The sequence below is a fragment of the Ascaphus truei genome, chromosome 3 (assembly GCF_040206685.1).
Source record: "Ascaphus truei isolate aAscTru1 chromosome 3, aAscTru1.hap1, whole genome shotgun sequence".
In the NCBI taxonomy this organism is placed as follows: domain Eukaryota; kingdom Metazoa; phylum Chordata; class Amphibia; order Anura; family Ascaphidae; genus Ascaphus; species Ascaphus truei.
The window spans coordinates 318,977,261-318,999,230 of NC_134485.1; the positions used below are offsets into that span (position 1 = coordinate 318,977,261).

The window sequence follows — 21,970 nt, forward strand, 5'->3', positions numbered from 1 at the left end:
CTGTTGACTCCTCTTGTAGTGAGCTATATGTGCTTTCAATGGGATTATTACCTTTGATAAATATTTTTGCAGCAATTTAGTAGCCTAGAGACTATTGTACATAAACCCCTGTATTAATGAAGCAGTGGTAGAGATGTAAAGCATCTTGCTTAAACTTCACACACTGAATATTAATCAAAATAACTTTGTATGGTTAGTACATTTGTGTAAACCACAGTCATGTTCGGGTAACAAAAAGGAACTTAAAAATAGATAATGATTACAAACATATTTCTATTTTAATTTGAAATGCAAATTGAACAGCAGAATTAGCAACGTGACGTAATTTGGCTAATACAAAGTCAGATTCATTAGCCAGCCAACTGAAGTTGCCCCATCCATTTGGGCTGCAGAGTGACGTGTTTTCCATTGACAATCTCAGGCATGAAGGTATTTTGCGTGATGCTCGATGTGATTACATATAAATGAGGTGATGAAGAAGTAGCTATGATCATATCCCTGAAACGAAAAACAAAAACCTAAGCAAGGAAAGTGCATTCTACTAAGATCACAAAGATCAAACAAAATGAAACCTATTAATGTTTGAAGCGTTGCTTGAAAGAAAAGATAGACAATGTTAAAGAAATAGGGGAATGTGAGCTTTTATGCACAAATGAATAAAACTGGCAGGTATGTAATAGAGGATTGTGGTCAACTCCTTTGACTTTGGTTTCCCTCCAACCTAGTCGCAGAAAATAAATATATAACTTCTATACAATAGATGTCTGATAGTTCTTTCCTATATACAGAAAAAGGGGGGAGTAAGGGAGTGATCAACTAAACCATACTAAATGTGTAGAAAATTTGCAATAGTAATAAATTCAATTGATAATGAAAGGTAGGTGCAACTGTGAACTGAAGTGAATCAGAAAAAGTGAGGGGTACAATGGTTTGTACACCAAAAGAAATTCACTCAAATGCACACTACCCAAAATTTTAAATTTAACCTTTAATAGTTAGTACTTAAATTTTAAGTACTAACTATTAAAGGTTAAATTTAAAATTTTGGGTAGTGTGCATTTGAGTGAATTTCTTTTGGTGTACAAACCATTGTACCCCTCACTTTTTCTGATTCTTTCCTATATGAATGAAAGAGGAGGTACTGTATGGGAAAATCAATTCTGGAAAGGCTGTTCTGCTTGTAATGAATTGTTCATATGCTCATGAGATAAATTATGTAAGGTCCGATGAGGTTCACGTATATATTAAATTTCTCCATTACTCTATAACAGTCTAAATTTTGTTAGGGTTAGGCAGTAATCTGGTTAAACAGATGCTACTTTAGAATATTTCACCTTATATATCAGTGATTATGAGCAATATTGGGGTATTGAATGTGTATATTGGATATATTTGTGTTAAACACGATAGATAAATGTCTTTAAATATAACCAAATTACCGTTATGTAGCCTGTTCTTGACGTGTAAGGTCTTATCACTGTAATCTATTTTTGCATATTGTATACTATGTTAGTGCATATACATTTGTCTTTGTTTGTTTTTATTGTAGGAAGAGAGAGCATGGGTTAGTTCTATGCAGCTGCGCTCCTGCCGTGGCACTGCCCCTGCTGGCGGAGACTGGTTGCGGGGATGCTCTTCCGGGTGCCTGATCAGCCACATTTCAGTGGCTCCAGGAAACTTGGAGAGCTCTCTCCTTGTTAAGAGGTATCTGCGGTTGGGCCAAGTTTCCCATGCATACGTGAGCACGAGCTAAATACACTGGTCGTAAACGTTCCTCGAGGCACAGTGGAAGTTTCCCTTGAAAGATTGTCTTGTTTCTTACCAATGCACTCCCTCCCATCTTGATTCTCCTGGTTATTTAATTCAAAAAGGTTTCCATACATAGTTACATGCCGGCCAAGGAAGACAGGCTTCGACTTCTAGTTCTATTCCATTTATTTTGATCTTTGTGAAGGTGACATTTGTTGAACATCACTTTGATCTTGCTGAGATTGATATGTATGTCCATTTCTTACTTGCTCGAGTTCTCAAATTTCTTGCTGTAGGTCTTCTGCACTTGACAAAAATAACAATGTCATCTGCTGCAAATCGCAGGTGACTGAAGTTTTCACCATTGATTTTGATTCTTGTTTTCTCCCACTTCAATGTCAAACAATTCTTCAAGTGTTGCAGTGAACAGCTTTAGTGACATGGTATCTCCCTGTCGCTCTCCCTCGCTGATTTATATGCTTGTAGCTTCCTGTAATCCAATGGTTGATGTGGCATTCTCGTATATGTTCTTTATGATATTAATATATGCTTCTTCACACTTTGTTTTCTAAATGCATTTAGAACCACTGAAGTGTAGGCAGAATAAAATGCTTTTACGTAATCTACGAATCCTAAAGCGAGTGATAGATCGTGTTCATTACCTCAGGAAATCACTTCTTGTACAACGTGGTCCATTGTGTTCTCTTGGCTGTGAAAAAGTCCCAGGGTCTGTTGCAGCCGATTAGCGAGTATCTTCGTAATAATCTTGTGATTGTTAGTAGACCGATTGGTCTTTAATTTTTGAGGTCCTCTTTGACTCCTTTCTTATGGATGAGGATAAGTATTGCATTGCTTTCATTGTTTCTAGCATGTTCCTGTTCTTCAAGCACCATGTAAAGAGATTTGCAAGGATTTTCTCAACTTCTTCCCCAGCTTCTTTCAAGGTTTTAGTTGTAATTTAATCTTCCCCAGGGGCCTTGCCTCTCTTCATGGATTTTATTGCCTTTGCCATATTTTCTGGAAGGATGTTATATCGATGGTAGTTTCTTCTCGCTATTCCTCTGCTGAATTATATACTGTGTCATCTGAATTCTCGTACAATTTCATGTAGAAATCTTCAACTCTCTTCATGAGTGCACAGTCTTATTGTTGATCCATCCTCTTTGAGTGCAATGATTTGCTTCTTCTTGATGTTGATTGTTTTCATCTTCTTTTGAATCCGTTTTCTTCTTTCCAATTGCTCACTCCTTTTGTCAAAATGGTTAAGGCATTTGCAGTTTTCAAATCAGGGGTTACTTGTTGGCTAGGTATAGTGCATTTCATTCTTCATTCCATTGGGTCCACTCCATGTCCATTTGCATTCTCTTTTAAGAATGAATTAATGATGTAGACGTTTTCAAATTCTGCAAATCTGTCTTCATGTTAATGCCTTTTGCATAACCATATTACCAACTCATGTTTCATCATTCTGCTGGGCACTAATATTTGCATTGAGATCTCCCATAATGATCTCGGTGACAACTTCCTTTGCGGTTTGCCGTTGGTGGATTTCATGGTAGAAATATTTTGCTTCATTGTCTGTGGAACTTGATGTTGGGGCATTCACTTGATTATTTGAAGCCTGTATCTCTTTGTCAACTTAATGACCATTCTTGCTGCTCTTTCCAATGAGCTTTCATACGAAACTATGTTGTTTCTCCAGCTCTTGTTAATAATTAATCCTACTCCACTGATTTTTCCATTTTCTGTACCTCTGTAACAGAATAGGTATCTGCTTTTGAGCTCAATGATGTCTTCATCTTTTCTTCTTATATCACAAAGGCCAACAATATTCCATTTAATCTTTTGAAGTTAGCCTTGCAGTGCTGCTTCACTGGAGAGGGTCTGGAAGTTGTAGGTAGCCAGATTGAGGTTTGAATTAAAGATTTTGTTTAACCTCTGGGGATTCTTAGCATTCTCTGCCTTCATGTCCTTTTTTTGAACGCTGTCAAGCCACGGGACTATTCAGCCACCGAAGAATGAGAGCCATTGCTTTTTAGTGCATTCCATATTTGGGATTTGAGTGAGGCCTTACTTGGCATGCCAGCCTCATTTGCATAATGACAAGTTCCTTTCCCACTTTCGCTGGGTATATTGTTCAATCTTTCATTATATGGTTGAACCTATTAGCACAAGTGCCACTGTACATCTTCTTGAATACCGTTGCCCCCTACCTGTCATTTTAAGGCAGTGAGATAAGGACTTGAGGGACGGTATACAGTATATAGTGTGTGCGTAATACAAGACAATGTTTATATATTACTTGCCTCTTGCAATCTAAAAACCACTGGGATTTTACGCTCAGTGCAGGCAGCAATAAAGTTGTCAGGCAGTAACTGTCCTGCAGCGAGGAATTGGTCATCCTTTCCTTGATCAATAAGTATATCTAGTTGTGGTCCAGAGTATGTTTTCACAAGCTCGGTAGCATCATATGCCTGCAGGAAAGAAGCAAAATATTTAATCTGCAATAATATTTTGGTTAGACTTAACTTATTTTAATATTATTTTTGCAGTTCCACCTTATAATTACAGTCGACTGTCTCCCTATCCTGAATCAGCACTAAGAGATGGCTGCTCATTGCATTGTTTATGCCTTTTGGGGAATCCTTGACGATTTTCTCATGTGATTCCAAAAAGGAAAAATCACATACAATAATCAGCCAACAATCTCTCTTTTTACTTACACTTCAGCCTGAGCAAGATAAACACCTTTCAGACGGCATATACATACGATACAGCTGTTGCTCTATTTTGCAAGCGATTTGAAAATGATAAAGCTGGATAGATTTGTTGCAGGTTGTGATATCTTTTAGGGGATCGACATCTTCAAAGTGTACACCTCAATCTACAGAAGGCAACATCTTGTATATACAACCTGCAGCAACACACACACGTGCTGGTGAACCGCGGACCAAATGTCGAGCGTTCGCTGCACAGTGCTTGGCAAGGGGGGGGGGGGAAATTGCCCACCAGGATTAACAAAGCAGGGGTCGCTGCTTCTGAATGGGACTCCCACTGTGTAATTCCTATCGGGCGGCATCAGTCTGACAATCATTGGGTAGACGGGGTGGGGGATGGGGGTAGTTCATAACCGCTAAAGTGATTAAGGGATTACAGGCAAGAATTTTTTTATTTTTCTATTTTACGGTCGGTGCCCACTGAAGGTGCAGAAGACCAGAAGGATGAGGACGGCCTTCATCCTGGTAGGGGTAACTACATCTTTTATTTACTATGTGCTGGCTGGACAAAGTTTTAATTTATGGGCAAATGCGCTATTTGTGTCGGGGGTGGTACTAGGGTGCCCATTCACTCCCAAGGGCATAGGTAACCACATTGGCAATCAATGGGTGCTATGGATAGTATTGGTTGTTGCATTGTATTTTAATATTTTTTTGGGGGGTAGAGAGGGATGGGGGTAGTTAGGCCTACCAGGGGTGTTGCGCGAGGGGTTAACCCCCTTCATTACCCTAGCGGTTATAACCACTAAAAGTAATGAAATGGTTATCCCATCCTGCAACCTTCCCGGTAGGCCTAACCACCACCTCCTCTACCCCTAACAAACCAGGTACTTTGGTTCAACCCCTTCATTAGTTTAGCGACTAGCCATTAAGGTTATGAAGGTGCTTTTATTTTATCAACATAGTATTGAAGTAGTATTGCTTCCCGAGTTACGGCCCCGGTATGGGGTTGCCGGTATCTCCCTGCATGTTTAATTCTCTCGGCGTCACGTGACCGTGACCTGTAAACACGCAGGAGATACCGGCACACACCATACAGGGGCCTGTATCTCGGGAAGCATGGGGTCACGGCGCAGAAATTAATCAGCTACGGAGACCGCCTGCTACAATACTGTGTCATTAAAATGAGAAGCCGGGCGATCGTCTGTTAGAGGCGCGCAGCGAGAGTGACTGATTCTATCTACTCTCACTGCGCGTCTCGTACAGACTGATGCAGCCCGAGTTCCATTCAGAAGCAGGGACCCCCGCTGTGTTAATTCTGATGGGCAAGTAGTCTGGGCGCAGGAGCATGCAGGTGCCAGGGCCGTACACGTGGCGGATTCCGCGACCAACTATCGAGCTACATCCGTCTGACGAAATGGATATGGCTGCTTTGTACTACACAAATGAGGATGATGATAATAATAATGCAACAGTCTAAAACACAATAAAATAGGTGATTTAAGGCAGGGGTGCTCAACTCCAGTCCTCAAGCCCTCCCAACAGGTCAGGTTTTCAGGATATCCCAGCTGTAGCACATTGGTGCAGTCGAAGAGTTGGACTAATTGAGTCACCTGTGCTGATACAGGGACTGATTGAGCCACCTGCGCTGAAGCTGGGATATCCCGAAAACCTGACCTGTTGGGAGGGGGTGGGGGCTTGAGCACCTCATTAAAAGGCAATGGTAACTGTTAAAATGTTTTTTTTTTTTTTTTAAATGTGATTTTGCACCTTGCAGCCAATGCTTAAATATGCACCTTTTCCGTCTAAAATGTCTAAACTCACCTCCCATTTACCGGTTTCTGATCCCAGGTATCCGCTGAACGCTTTCTGACCCCATGGGCACTGGATCGGGTTACAGATAGGAGCAAACGCGGAAACAGTCTGATAAGAAATATAAACAATAAAATTGTTGTATTTTACTGTATATCAGAATCCCGTTCTAATTCTCAAGTATATGCTGGATACAGATGCATGTCTCAATGTACCTTTCCTAATAAAATGTTACGGTTTGGGTAGACCTCCTGTATAAGTTTGTACATTCAGTATTTGTTACTAGTAGGATTAATAATAACAGTAAACGGTACACTGTCATAATACCACTTATTTTATAAGCACGTTATAATTATATTTCACATGCACCCACACAGATTAATAATCAGCACAGCTGGTAATAGTATTAACCCCTTCAGTGCCCGAGGATCCTGCCCCCTCTGTGGCCACGTCCCTTCTGGCACTAGCGACCATGCAATCACTCTCCTGAGTGCTGACAAAATCGCTTCCTCCTCTTGGTGGTGTTTACTTTGCAGATTGTGAGTGCCCTCTAGGAAACCGGCATCACCTGAAGAGGTACAACGTACATCATAAGTGCCTCTAGGGTGCCACCCTTCATGATATACGCTGTGCGCCAATAGGGCACCAAAAGCAACAGACACTTCTGAAATAGCAGTTATCAATGGTGGAGATATTGATCTCCACTCATACTTGTAAGCTTCCATGGTTTTAAATCATCCTTGAAAAGGAGGTAGTAGAATGCAAAGGTAAAAACAACGCTTCTAATCTACATTGCATATCTCCATGGTACCGTTATAGCATGCCAAATTCAGATTATAAACGTGGGTTTTTGTGAGGGTCTTGTCATTGTTGGGAAATCTGCACAAAGTGGGTATTGAGAAAGAAGAATGTGACTAGTTACATACATGCAGTATACACTGGCAGAACAAATAATAACAACAGTACATTAAGGAAGGTTTTTCCTATAACTACAGTTTAAAAAATGATTCTCAGTTTAGAATAAAAGGCATAATGAGGAAAGGGATGAGCAAAAGAGAAGCAAGAGCACCAATGTAAGAGCATGAGAAAAATAGCAATTATGTTGCATGAGACTTGAACCCGCTTAAAGTTAGGGTAAATTGCTCAATAAATGGGTTACAAACATCTCTGATTATACTTCTACTACCTTGCAAAAACAGGTGAGGTACCTCGCTCTACTTATATGTCAGAAATGAGGGTGCAACCTCAGGATTGAGCTTCACCAAAAGCTTCTAAAACCACATAACCAAGAACACCAGACAATCCCTTAATTGAGCTTGCACACCTTGAAAAAAGAAAAAAGCCTGTTTATTGAATTATGTACATAGACCTATGTGAGTGAATATCCCTCAATACAAATTAAGACTTCACTTTAAAAGAAACCCTATAATTAAACTTAAAGGACCTCCAACAGTAGGGGAGAAGGGAAGAGGGGGAAGAGCACTCCAAGGCAAGGGACGGAAGATAAAATAGCTGTCCCACAGATTTTCAAAAATAAATCAATCTCCACATGTTGCATTTCCATTGTGCATAAGTTTAAACAGAGGATTTCGTCTCTTCTCAAATTATGTACGTATTTAATGCTCTCTCTCATTAGTGCCTCCAAATCCTTTTTAACCAGAAATTAAACCAACATTTATTTTCACATTTACAGTACCGTAAAAACGATTCTGATATAATAAGACTATAATCAGTTTTATATCAGGCCGTAGAAGACATATTGGAATCTCCATGTTATTTTTCCAGTCCCCCAAGGGCAATGAGGTGGTTTTAGAGATCTCCCTTATCAAACAGTATTTCCTATATTGTTCCCTAACTCACTGAAGGATTATATTGAAAGCGACTCTTTTCTAGAAATATCTTTTTAAGGTTAATTTCCTTATATATTTTGGAACATGGACATTGAGTACAAATGTATTGTGTCTGCTTGTGGGTGCAAATGAGACCATTTTGTAAACGGGTATTATTTTCCTTGATTAATATCAGGTTGGAGAGTAAAAATGTTGGTGGGCGTTTGATCTAGTAAATTGTGGGTCTGTCTGTTGTCTGCCCCCTCTTTTTTCTCTCCCCTTCTATTTGTCCCCCTATTTAAGCTTCCTTAAAACTCATGGGTCTTTTACTCTAGTCAGTGATGTTTCCTCCTGTCTCTCTGTATCTGTGGTGCTTCCAAAAGCATCTCAAAACGATTATACGTCGACATCTTCGGGCAAGACACCATATTTTAAGCTCTCTGATTCTTGGCACATGGAAACCTCTAGATACAGAACTCTTCTCTAATCCCATCGCCTCCATCTCCGATACTGTAGGTTGCTAGCCTTAGAGACTACAATTAACATAACCCATGATAACATAACCCATGCCGGCACTTGTTGTGTGTACCCCTGTGTTTATTGCTGAATGTCTAATACATTCTGCTTGAACCATACAATTAAACAATTCTGCATGAGTTGGTAAGATGTCACCTACGAGGGGCTAGTACAGTAGCTAAAAACACCTTTCCGTTTTGCCTCAATATTATCCCAGGCAATATAATCACAGGTTTAGAGCATGTGAGCTTAGGAAAACTATCATAAAAGGGTTTTCTGAAATGAAGAGTTAAGTCACAAAGAGCACACTAAGCAAATAAAGCAAACAGATGTTAAACAAAATGTGAATGATAATTGTTTAGTAAATGTACATTCACATATCAATATATCTTGTACAATTTGTACTCGGTTACAATAATGGAACACTTATCTTTGTCTGGCGCACTTTCGATCTATTAATCATGTCTTGTTTTCTGCATGATACTATTGTCCCATTCTTAATTACAGAAATACAAAACATATCTTAACGGATGCACCAAGATCAGCGGGAGACAGACGTACAAAGGCTGAATCATGCTTTGAGCCATAAACAGACGACTTAATTGCAGCATTACACTTAGAAAGAAATACTCGTGGGTACAGATCACCAACACTATTTTACAACAACAAAATGAAGATTAAATCTAGAAAGCATGTTGCTAATCTTTGACTCCTCTGCCAAAAAAAGTACACAAGCAATGGCAATAGGTATACAAGCAATCCTTCAGTTAACAGAGGTTAATGTATATAAATGAACCACATACATTTATTTATAAAATATTTTACCAGGAAGTAATACATTGAGAGTTACCTCTCGTTTGCACTGAATGTGATGTCCCTTACGGATTTTCAGCAGCACATATTTTGCAAGTGCTTATAACTGCTCAATGGCTGAAATATAAAAAAGTTAAGAACCTCACAAGACGAAACAGTTGTTTTCCCACACAAGATAATATTACCTTATATTTCCCCGGGTTCTTCAGTGCACATATTAAAGCACCATGTCCTCCCATAGAGTGGCCAAAAATAGACATTCTGTCTGGGTCCGTCGGGAAATTGGCATTTATAAGATGAGGCAGCTGAAATACATTAAGAAAAAGAAGACGTCTCTCGCAACTTATGTAAGCACTTTAGCCTTATAATCTTATGTTGTTCTTTGCAATAATCTTTTGTACATGTATATTTAAAGCAGTAGTCCATCATTTTTGCTTGAAATTAGAGTATAAGTATATAACACTATTAAAAAAACCATCTTAACTAATATCAATTTGTTTCAAGGTGTTACAGTGGAGTCATTACTTTTCTATGGTGTGGGTAGAGGTCATATATTTCAATACTGCACTCCTGGACAGTGTGATCGATAGCTGCAGTACAGTACATTGCTGCAAGCACAGCATAGTCATACAGCATCATGGAATGATGAGAACTAGGAAAGGAAACATTCCCAGCACAGATTACAACAAAAGCACATATTCTGCATTAAAAAAAAAATGTTCTTATTAAATATAAAGCAATCTGGAGCATTACACTTTATGGTACAAGTTACTTTTTACTAGCTGACATGAACGGTCATTTTCACAGAGCATAATCAAGAAAAGGTAGTAAATGGTTTACTGATTTTCTAGTTAATCTGCTTGCTGATCTCTGCAGAGTATGGTCAATTTGCAGTGGAAAAAGTTTTGGGTTACAAATGAAGTTGAGGTTCGTTGTAATTCCCGCAATGAATAACCTACTGTAGAAATGGCAGATCTGTTGTAAGATAATAGGTGATATCAATGATGTCTTATGGAATAATAGGTGTATTGTCGTGCTGCTTGGATAAGAGGGCAGCGAAACATCACTGGACCTTTTGTTCCCCACAGCATCTCTTACATACATTAATAAGAACTCTCCCTGTCAGTGCCTGTTAGCTTCTTATAACAACCTTACAAATGTTCTCATTAGCAGGGGCTTTAGAATGGGGATTCTTTAAAAACATCACTCCTATTGTCTTGTTATATATATATATATATATATATATATATATATATATATATATATATATATATATATATATATATATATATATAACCCTAAATGTTTCACAATAAGTTGCTTTGTTCTCATGTTGGGCTTTAAAATATTTAAAAGAACATAAAAATAAAAAACAAACAAAAAAAATTCAAACAAACAGTATTCACATTTCATGCTACCTGTGTGCAGTTGTTTGAGCTAATGTATGTGGATTCGAAAACAAAATGATAGAAAGAAAAGCCAATAAAGCAGGATCTCTGATTTCACTAGAGAAATCCCCTACAAAAGCAGTTGGACATTTTTTTATGCACAATATTTCTCAAATACACGACAACAGACAAGAAATACACACACTGAGGTTTTACAAATAAAGGAATAGCACAGTATATAATTTTCTTAAACTTGATTTAAAGTGGCAGTCTAGAGGACCAAAGTGTACTAAGAAGTTAAATGGTTAAGGGGTTAATCCTAGGTGATTGAAGCCCTACCTGCACCCTTTACCGGCTCTTTGAAAAGGGCAGGGTGGGCTAATGCTAGAAAAAAAAAAGTCCGTTAACACCCCTATTAGACTCCCCAAAGAAAAATACTTGCTTAGTTTCCATATAAACAAAAGTAACTAAACCTTTCCTGTAAGGATAGTTACATTTGTTTATGGAAGCCAATTAGATTTTTACGACCCTCCCCCTCCCCCCCCCCAAAAAAAATTATATATACTTATATCTTCAAGGGACTGCATATTTATGGGCAAAGAGCTTTTGGTTTACAATATCAATAATTGCATGTATGTGGGTGTTAATAAGTTGAGATGCCGCTTTATAATGTTAAATGCAATACAGTAGATGTCATAAAGGTAAGTTACCTCTTCTACAATGTAGGAGTACATTCTATAGTTCGTTTTCCAAGGCTCTTCAGTGGCATTGACATAGAAACCAGCCCCTGTACCAAAATCCCAACTCTCTTCTTCTCCATCTATACTGCAACCGCCTTAACAGCATGGAACAAGGAAAAAGTTGGCTTGAGTGAAGCTTTATAAGTGTAAATACCTCTAACTCTAAACAAACTCCTTTCATTCTTGCATTGCAGTTTAGAAAGAGACACAGTAACCATAAACCTTACTGTCGTTAGCAGAAAAAAGGGCTCGGCCGTATAAAGCACTTGTAAAAGTGGTGATCATGTAAACCTGGTGTTTTCCGGTTCAAATAACACGTGACCTTGTAAAACATAATGCAGCACAATTGGCTATTGCACCAACCAGAAGTGAAGTTGTTACTTTCAGCATTTTAATATTCAGACATATTTTTATATGTATAATGATTTAATAAAATTCTTACTATACATACTTTGAATGTCGGCAATAATCAAAACCTCGAATGTACCTTCTAATGCGGTTCCTGCCTTTTCTTTCTATGGCAATAAGACACTTAACCATTATAAAGTAGTCTCATACTGTATAATCCTTAAGGGCTGAAAAGCAATATTCTAACCCCCAGATAATACATTGGAGGTTAATATATTACATAGGTAGAGACAGGTAAAATGGAGTAGTATTACAGATTTACAGATTAAAGCTGCAGTTCAGTCAATATCCTGCATGTGTGTTTTTTTTAATAAATCAGTTCTGTAGTAAGAAAAAAATACTTTTAGCATTTTCTGTTTTTAAAAAAACAACTTTGAAAGACAAATTTTCTTGTATTCTATTTTAACAAGCATTTGCTAAGACACTGCGCCTTCATGTCCTGTCACAAGCCCTGGCACACCCCTTTGTCAGCCCTGCCCTCCCTCTTGCACATGTCAGTGCAGGAGTGCTCATGAATATTCACGAGCTTCCACTGACTGACAGAAGCAGATGAAAAACATATGCCATATCTAAAGATGTCGCCAAATTTTGCCGATCAATACATGGAGAACGAATTGACCGGCAGCTATACAGTTCTTTAGGTAATTAGAGATTGCCCACATGAAACTATTAAATAAAAAAAATAAATATAAAAAATAAAAAAAAGACTGAACTGCAGCTTTAATGGATTGTAGCTTCACAACCTGTAGTTCAAATACCACAAGTGATATACAAGGCCCTCCACAATTTGTGACTTCTACAAATGTAGCAAGACTTACTGTCCCCAGCTCCACTGACGTAAAAGCAAAAGTCTGTGGTGCAGAGGACAGTGTCTGCTGCGATCGCACTGTGGGGGGACCATGCTTCTGTTCTGAATGGGTCCCCCCACAGCGTTAATTCTTCGGGGCAATGCAACCGGTAAAGTTTGCTACATCTGTAATTCTCTGGTTACTGTAGACGAGAAGAAAGAAGTGCCATATTCACAGCTAAGGTTATATTAGAATTTAATTCCAACAATAAAAAATAAGAGAATTTAAGTATAGTTATAGATGCTCTGACATACAGCTAGAATGTTGGTGATACAAAAAAATATTTTATTTTGCCCCAGTGATAACAAAATCTCCAAACTTCCAAGAGCTTTTTCCCTTCTTTACCATTCTAGTCTATTTATACCTACCCGGCTCTGCTCTCTCTCTATTAAAGATACCTTTCTTAATTCTTGGTTACATTTAAGTTCCTTTTAAGCACCCCAATATGTTTTTCAGATGGCCCAAGGTATTGCCCTATTTATATCATCAGGTAAAATACTATTTCTCAAGAATAGGGTGTTTAAGACAAACGAAAAAGGGTAAACACTTTCAGTAACTGTACACATAAAACACATTTTCCAGGAAATGTATAACATACGTGGGCTGGTATCCGGTGCCACTAGTATGAGTTCGTGTTCAGCAGCAGCTTCGTGAAAAGCTGCTTTTGTGATGAAATTCTGCTCTGTGCAAGTTAACCCTGTGGAAGAAAAATACAGACATTTCTTATATATCATGTTTACTAAATCACGCAGGCATGTGTGCTGCATGTGTGTCCCCATGTAGAAATAATAAATCAAAACGATCTAAATATTCATGTGCTAAAAATACCACTCCAATGAAAGTATAGCAAATTCTTTTGGGATATTTTATTACAAAAAGTAACCCTGAATCTGTGACATTTGTTTATCCCAAGGCTGATATGTTAGTGTTTGGGACGGGTCAGTACCTTCTGTGTGGCAGGAGCTATATTAGAAACTCCTGTTTTCACATTGCTTACTTGACTTCTAAACAAAGGAGAATCAAAGGAGAAGTAGAGCTTTGCACAAGGGCTGAACTGTCAGTTAATGTCACAAATCTGCACACTCCATGTACTCAGAGGTCAATATGTAACCCACACATATACACTCTAAACTCTTGAGTTAGCTTTGGTGAAACAGGACGAGTGGGAACATTTGTGGAGCTGAAAGACTGTGGCTGCTGCAGAAACTCTTTACAAACAGAACTGTCAATCATTGCTCTGCTTCCCGAAGTTGCACCAAACAACTTGCATAGCACGGCATTTTGGGGTGCGACGTCGGCAGCCAGGAAGGTGATTGACAGCTCTGCTTTCCAAGAGGTTTTGCAGCAGCAGCTGTAGTTTTTCCTATGCCAGCCCCCGTGGTGGCGAGTGGCCTCCCGTGGTGAACTGGTGCAGGTAAATCAATGTTTTCGACCCATGCGCATTAACTCCATAAGTTATGGGTTTGCAACCGATGATCATTTTCTGAGACCATAAACATCACTGTATCAAAAGAATTTGAGCTTTGCACAATAAGCTACTTGAAGGAGTTTCCTCTATGGAGCTATTGTAGGAGTTATGGAAAATGATAATGGATCAAGTTTTATGTTTCAGATTACTTGGTTTAAAACAACTTGGCTAACAAGTCTGAATCAAAGGTTAAAAATCAGTACATACACTACACTAAATACCTATTCTGTGGAACGGAATCTTTAAAGCTTAAAATGTCACCTTAATCTTTCAGCGTTTCAGTTAACCCATTAAGATGCCATAGTGATCCTGTACAATAGGTTATAATGGATCTCAAATCCTTGTGCCACAATACACCGAAAACTATGCTGCAAATGGACAAAACCATTGTTAATGTATTTATTTAGAAGCCTCATGTCCTAAAATATATCATCATGTGCATTTCAGAAGGAAACTCTTTGTACAAGTTATCACTTATGCAGCTTTGCATAGGAGCAGAAAATAAAGAAACATATACAGCAATGTGTGATGTATGATTGGTAAAAGTAGGGGTTTTTGGTTGGCACTGTTGCCAAATACATTTTTTTAGCATTTTGAAAACAAATGGTGCGCTGGCTAATTTGATCTTTTCTGTATTCCGTAACAAAGATGGACACACACATGACATTATATTATTGTCTATAGCCCTACACAATGTAGTTTTAAAGACAAAAGCACACACCTGAAAGCCAGTACACAACTGGACATTTTGCACTTTCAGCTTTAGGAGGCAAATAGATTCCAAATTTCATTTTGCACTTCAGCTCAGTGCTGTTAAAGAGAGTAATTTTCATTATTTTAATGTACAAAACCAGACATACTGCAAATAACACAGTAAGATATTAATAATATCAAAAACGCCTTTGAAAATAACCACCAACTCAGATTAATAGCTATTTGTCTGTCCGGTCACATGTGGATTGACTTTCTGTTTAAAGTGACAGACCCATGTAGGAATAATGTTAGCAATATGTCTGATGGATTAATATAGGTGATGGGGCATTTCAAAGCAAATACAAGATAAAAATGATGTCAGACAACACTTTTTTTTTTTTACTCTTATTCTCCAAACTAACTGCAGGTTTGGCTGATTAATTAATAAACAAAACACAGTCTTTTAATACGCAGTTCACCACTGACTAGCTACTTCCATCATCATGATGATTACAAGTTTTGGGAGCTTGTCCATGTAGATACATTATTCGGCAATGACAGGAATGAGCACATAATGAGATGATAAAAAAAAATATATATTTATATCAGCGTATTGTATAGTACTTCTCACTATTCAAATATCGAAAAAGCAAAATGTACTGGTGTTGAAAAAGATGAAATACCAATTATATGGTTATTTGTATTATTTAAAATATACATTAATTGTGTACACACTGAATAAACGGTTAATTATGAGAACTTTATTTTCAGTGAACCACATAATACATTTCATATAGCGGTTTTCTCCCAATGTGACTGAAAGCTCTTCACAATTAGAGTATAGTACATGGGAATTTTACAGACACAGACCCTACCCAAATGAGTTTACAATCTATGATTTTGGTGCCTCGGGCACAGGGCGATAAAGTGACTTGCCCACAAGGAGCGGACACCGGGAATTGAAGCAAGGAACGTGTCATAGGAAGTGTTGCTAAAATGGCTTATTTTTGTCAGTAATACAAAGCCTGAAAAAAGGACCTATAGAGACATTGGTAATAAACCCTCCTGCTTCTTTGATCCCAGCTTATTATTTCTTTATATGTCTATACCGGTTCATTGCAGTAACGAATCTGGCACCCACAAATTATTTTACTGTTTGAAATAACGTTTGGGATTTTCTAAGTGTGCAAGTATCCTGCGTAATATATTAAGTACATGTGCATGTGTTTGCCTCCCAAAATGACTTAGGATTACTATTATCTAATGTATTTAAAATGGATTTTTAATGTAATTAAAATCTCATCCTATCTGTAATCGTATTCTAAGGTTTGAGGTAGAGCCACATTCCACCGCCTTTTCTAAATGCACTAATAAAGATTATGTCTACGGATTTTATTCAGCTTTTCCAGTGACCAGATGAATGTATAAATTTAAATGATGTACTGTATTTGTTACATTGTGCTGAATATTGGCAAATTTGTTCCAACTGATAATCTGCTGACTACGCAAATCAGGACACTTTGTGCTTTCCTTATCCTAGATTTCCAGCTGCTTTTACAGACACTTCAGACGAATCTGCAAACCTTTTATCTGAACGAATTTCACAGATATTGAAATATTCCACACATTTATCAGACTACACTATGCTATGGTGAAATCTATACATTTTCCAAAAAAAGAAGTGTGAGTAAATTTTGTAGGAACATGTCCACTATACACATTCATAGAAAATGTATTCCACAATCTATCCATTCCCGAACACACACTCTTTAATGTCCAAATATGAATTTAAGATCAAAAACATGGTTTGGATTCTGCAGATTAAAAACAATGCTCAATTCTAAACTAAATGAACCTAAATTAAAAAGTGGTTACTATAATTTCTTAGTAATAAAAACGTCATAGACTGTGTATAAACCTCACTTCCTCAATGAAAATACAAACTAACACACAAGCAGTACTTTTTTTGTATAGTAAAAACACAATGTGGCACTTTTTTTTTTTTACCTGTCATGTTCAAACACTTTCTGGAACCCCTCGAAACACTTATTGCTGGAAAGCTGTTTCAACGACATATTCAAATCTGTTGGAGAAAGTTAAACTGACATTACAAAGTCAAGAAACTCATATAGTACAGTATAATGAAATCACGCAATTAAGTAAATAAATTGTGCAAACGAGCTGTCCAAGCTGAAACCATTTTAATAGTCGAATGAAGCATTATAGTTAAAGCACTAAGAAAATCGGTAATGTTCTTATACGATGCGTCTGGAGTTTATTGTAGACAAATGCAACTCAAACTGAAATTTCAATGTTCTTTATACAATGTCAAGACGATCCAATTCTCCTAATGGTGTAGTGTTAGAGAGCAACTAAAAGGTTCACAGGTTCATTTCCAGAGAGATCAACTCAGGCTTTCACACTTCCAATTATATGAAATAAGTAGTGGTTGTAACTTGGCATGTCATCTTGCAAAAAGTAAAGTACATTGTATCAAAATTGGTACGGAATTGGAAACAATATAGTGTCAATTATGCTTTGCTCAGTTTCAGATAGGCGTCTCCTTTTCCGACTTTGGTTATGTAAACTCTAATTTACTACAGTGCACATTTTTGTGGATAGTACAAAATGTTATCATACAGTACGACAAGACAAAATGTCAATTCATTTAATTAAAACGCCATTAAACTAGATAAGTATTTTACAGAAATATTAGACAAATACCTTTGGATCTCCCAAACTTATTGGCTCACTAAGGCACATAGATACCCTATCCTTCACTTAACCATTAGAATTCGGGTGACATTGTCAATAAAACGCTATGGAAGTTATTCATTAACCCTTTGGGTGCCCCATGCCACAGTTACCACGTTATCGGGACTGGCACACTAGGGGCCCCATGACGGCCTAGGACGTTTGGCTGCGGCCATTTGACCATGCCCGAAGCACCACCGGCTTTCCGCCACACTCACTACTGAACTCACTACTTGAACTACTCACTCACTACAGGTCGCCACGCTGCCCTCTGCCATTCCCGCGGGAAATGTTAAAATGTGCCCTGGCTGCTTGTGGCCTCGCCGAGTGTCCTGCTAGTGCGCATGCACGGGCCCGCTCATAAATGCAGTCGGAGTGGCAGCCATGCAAGGGGCCCTGCGGCTGGGGAGGTCCGAGGGCAGAGGGGCCCTGCGGCTGGGGAGGTCCGAGGGCAGAGGGGCCCTGCGGCTGGGGAGGTCCGAGGGCAGAGGGGCCCTGCGGCTGGGGAGGTCCGAGGGCAGAGGGGCCCTGCGGCTGGGGAGGCCCGAGGGCAGAGGGGCCCTGCGGCTGGGGAGGTCCGAGGGCAGAGGGGCCCTGCGACAGGGGAGGTCCGAGGGCAGAGGGGCCCTACGGCTGGGGAGGTCCGAGGGCAGAGGGGCCCTGCGGCTGGGGAGGTCCGAGGGCAGAGGGGCCCTGCGGCTGGGGAGGTCCGAGGGCAGAGGGGCCCTGCGGCTGGGGAGGTCCGAGGGCAGAGGGGCCCTGCGGCTGGGGAGGTCCGAGGGCAGAGGGGCCCTGCGGCTGGGGAGGTCCGAGGGCAGAGGGGCCCTGCGGCTGGGGAGGTCCGAGGGCAGAGGGGCCCTGCGGCTGTGGAGGTCCGAGGGCAGAGGGGCCCTGCGGCTGGGGAGGTCCGAGGGCAGAGGGGCCCTGCGGCTGGGGAGGTCCGAGGGCAGAGGGGCCCTGCGGCTGGGGAGGCCCGAGGGCAGAGGGGCCCTGCGGCTGGGGAGGCCCGAGGGCAGAGGGGCCCTGCGGCTGGGGAGGGCAGAGGGGCCCTGCGGCTGGGGAGGCCCGAGGGCAGAGGGGCCCTGCGGCTGGGGAGGTCCGAGGGCAGAGGGGCCCTGCGGCTAGGGAGGTCCGAGGGCAGAGGGGCCCTGCGGCTGGGGAGGTCCGAGGACAGAGGTGTCCTACGGGCTGGGGAGGTCCGAGGACAGAGGTGTCCTACGGGCTGGGGAGGTCCGAGGACAGAGGTGTCCTACGGGCTGGGGAGGTCCGAGGACAGAGGTGTCCTACGGGCTGGGGAGGTCCGAGGACAGAGGTGTCCTACGGGCTGGGGAGGTCCGAGGACAGAGGTGTCCTGCGGGCTGGGGAGGTCCGAGGACAGAGGTATCCTGCGGGCAGGGGAGGTCCGAGGACAGAGGTGTCCTACGGGCTGGGGAGGTCCGAGGACAGAGGTGTCCTGCGGGCTGGGGAGGTCCGAGGACAGAGGTGTCCTGCGGGCTGGGAAGGTCCGAGGACATGTAAAAGATAGCAGAAGGGGACAAGGTGACTGGCAGCGAAGAGGACCTGTGGCGAGTAGTTTTAGCGGCAGAGCGCTGGTGGCGATTTAGTCACGGCCAAACGTCCCATTCCACCCCATGAAGTAGTACCTACGTTATTAGCTTTTGGCTGGTTTGCTAGGGGAAATTGCATTCAGCACTCCTGATTCAATTCCTATGTGAACGCGATCTAACTGGACGAAGACAACTTTGTATTATCAGTGACCCACCCCTGGTCTATAGGCTCCTCAGGCAGTGACGTGATAATTATAAGATGTTGAATAAGCAGCTTTAAGAATACAAGGAGAAAAGTCTCCCCCTTTTTTCTAATGTCATAACATTAGATCTGGGAATGTTATAACGCATATTCGATTTGTATTTTTCTATTCAATTGCAAGTGTCCACACAAATGTCCCCTAATGCAGACCTTAGTGGGGCGCCGCGCACTAATGTTTATTTATATTAAAAGCGGTGAATATGCTCGACTGGAGATTGAGCCGAGAATATTATCAACTCCCCATTCGCAGCAAAGTCGAATGTGTGCAAATAATTTGCACATTTCTTGTCAGGCCTCGGACATGGTCAAAAAGACCGTGCTGATCCCTATCAGCGCGGCTTTAGACTGCACTTGCGCAGGCGTGCGGAATTTCAGCCTGCAACCCAATTTTAGTTTTCCCGCTGAGGGATGCGCAGGGCCGGTCACGTGACTGCCAGAAGCCAATGGCAGTCCGTGATGTCGGCGCCGTGGCGCGCTAGCCCGCCTCCCGCTCTGCCTTCAGGCCCGCCTCCCGCCCGGCACACAAGCGCGCTCGCTGACGCTCATGCAGTGACACGAAAAAGCTCCTGCTTGAGCAGGAGAGTCAGCGCTGCCCAGCGCTCTTCCCTGCACCATGTCCGTGGCCTTAGGCTGAACAAGTGCTTTATGGACCATGCTGCCAATTAAAGTAGGCTGAACAAGTGCCTTATAGGTAAATACCTCTGCCCACTATTAATCCTAAGGAGAAAAAGCTACCAAGAGTTGCGTTGGACATCATGGCATGTCTTTTTCCCTCCTTCATACAGATGTATGTATATCTTTGTTTATATAGCATCCACTGTACGCAGCGCTTTAAATAGACAATACAGTACAGGAAATTATAATAATAATATAATAAATGCAACAAAGTCAGACAATAGGAAAGGAAGACCCTGTCACGGAGAGCTTACACTAAGTATTATATTGGGAGACTTAAAGAGACAGGGAAGCAGCACATTGGGCCCGTCAGGCAGAAAAAAATAAAATGGTCACGCGCTGTGAAAGTGCCAAATGGATCCGTGGCCACAAAGGTGGCACGACCCTCCAGCACTGAAAGGATTAACTGCCCACAAGAAACGGATGGAAGAAAACAGCAGTGACCAAGTCGGAGATAAAATCCTACATTACATGTTTTTCCAAGTCCTAGCAAATAATGTTAATGAGGATATCCATGAATTATATGTTAAAGTTATCTCCATCTGCAATAGATAGGGAAGAAAGGGGTTTAGGGTAGAACCCTGTTTTTTTTTTTTATTAAACTACATTAGGACATCTCTCTCCCTAGTTTTGCCAAGGGCTGGTCTCCCAGCCACTTTCCCCCAGCTCAGCACTGACACATGGGCGGGGCAGCCCCCGACACACACACCCCCTGCAGCAAATCAACTTTAGACATGGAGAACTCCTGAGCCCTGACACTTTCAGTAATGGAGGCTCGTGTTGTGTTAATAGTGTGTGTGTGTGTGTGTGTATATATATATATATTATATATATTACACAGACTAACACGTGTATATACACGCGCGCGCACACACACACACACACACACACACACACACACACACACACACACACACACACACACACACACACACACACACACACACACACACACTATCCAAGTGATATAAACCAGATTGGGACAGTACCACCCCCTCTCTTGGCCTAAGTAGCCCGTTGTTCTGGCAATGAAGGGGGTTAACCCGCTCATTGCCGTGTTATACCAGGGTGTCACACAGCCCCGCGCCTCTGTCTTCTCACCGGGACCAGAGCCCCTTCCCCGCGGCTCACCTGCTACTGCCCGAGGCCCCGCACTGACAAGGCCAGCGAGTGCAAAGATCAGGACAGACAGGACGCGAGCTCCACGAAGAAGAGAGCCTGTGGCGCACTGCCCCCTGCAGGCGGGGATGCGAAACAATCTGCTCACTGCTCTTACCTCCAGCTGTAGGGATTATGCATTATTACAGAAATGACCATTTCCAAGTACATTCACGGAATGATGCTGCTGTCAGAAATTATCCAATCTAATGTAGTCTAAAGTCTGCACGTGCAAATAGTGGCAAACTGGATTCTGAGTAGTGTGGTCGAGGAACTGAGAATAGTTACATTAATTGGCAATACTTTTGAGAACAGTTGAGAGCAGAGATGCCTGCACAGTACTGGGGACATGTCTCTTCTGTTGTTGGGACGCTAAGGGAATAAAGGCCGAGCTCCTTCTATACTGGCATTGACCATTGTGCACACACCTAATGTATGGATCAAGGTAATATAAACTCCCTGTTTGTGATTCAACGTATTTTATTTTTTGCCACTCAGCCGCAAACTGGGGCAAAAAAGTTGGTGCAAATCTAACCGTAAGCAAATTAATTTCCAGCACTCATGTCTCATTTTGAAGTTGAAAAATGTTAATT

General features: G+C 41.0%; 1 protein-coding gene across 3 annotated transcripts; it reads right to left on the reverse strand.

Moving 5' to 3' along the window:
- Positions 1 to 253: 253 nt before the first annotated feature.
- On the reverse strand, positions 254 to 21,448 carry ESD (esterase D). Of its 3 annotated transcripts, none has more exons than XM_075591147.1 (9): positions 21,351 to 21,448; positions 16,989 to 17,064; positions 15,010 to 15,098; positions 13,419 to 13,517; positions 11,535 to 11,659; positions 9,622 to 9,741; positions 6,291 to 6,389; positions 4,056 to 4,223; positions 254 to 498 (listed from the first exon to the last, which is right to left on the reverse strand). In XM_075591147.1, exons 2-9 carry the CDS (start codon positions 17,054 to 17,056, stop codon positions 418 to 420), a joined length of 849 nt encoding a protein of 282 aa, XP_075447262.1. In that variant the 5' UTR covers positions 17,057 to 17,064; positions 21,351 to 21,448; the 3' UTR covers positions 254 to 417. The 3 variants fall into 3 exon arrangements, with proteins under 3 accessions (XP_075447262.1, XP_075447263.1, XP_075447264.1); XM_075591148.1 differs by lacking the exon at positions 21,351 to 21,448 and adding an exon at positions 21,284 to 21,306; XM_075591149.1 differs by lacking the exon at positions 15,010 to 15,098 and having other exon boundaries at positions 21,351 to 21,369.
- Positions 21,449 to 21,970: the final 522 nt, after the last annotated feature.

Bases quoted from the DNA above. Each gene is read 5' to 3' on its own strand.
- ESD (XM_075591147.1), bottom strand. From the start codon at position 17,056: ATGTCGTTGAAACAGCTTTCCAGCAATAAGTGTTTCGAGGGGTTCCAG. The intron at 13,518-15,009 runs GTGTGTGCTTTT...TTTCTTCCACAG, and splicing joins AGTTGTGTACTGGCTTTCAG to GGTTAACTTGCACAGAGCAG. The intron at 9,742-11,534 runs GTAACTTACCTT...AATGTATTTCAG, and splicing joins ACTCCTACATTGTAGAAGAG to CTGCCTCATCTTATAAATGC.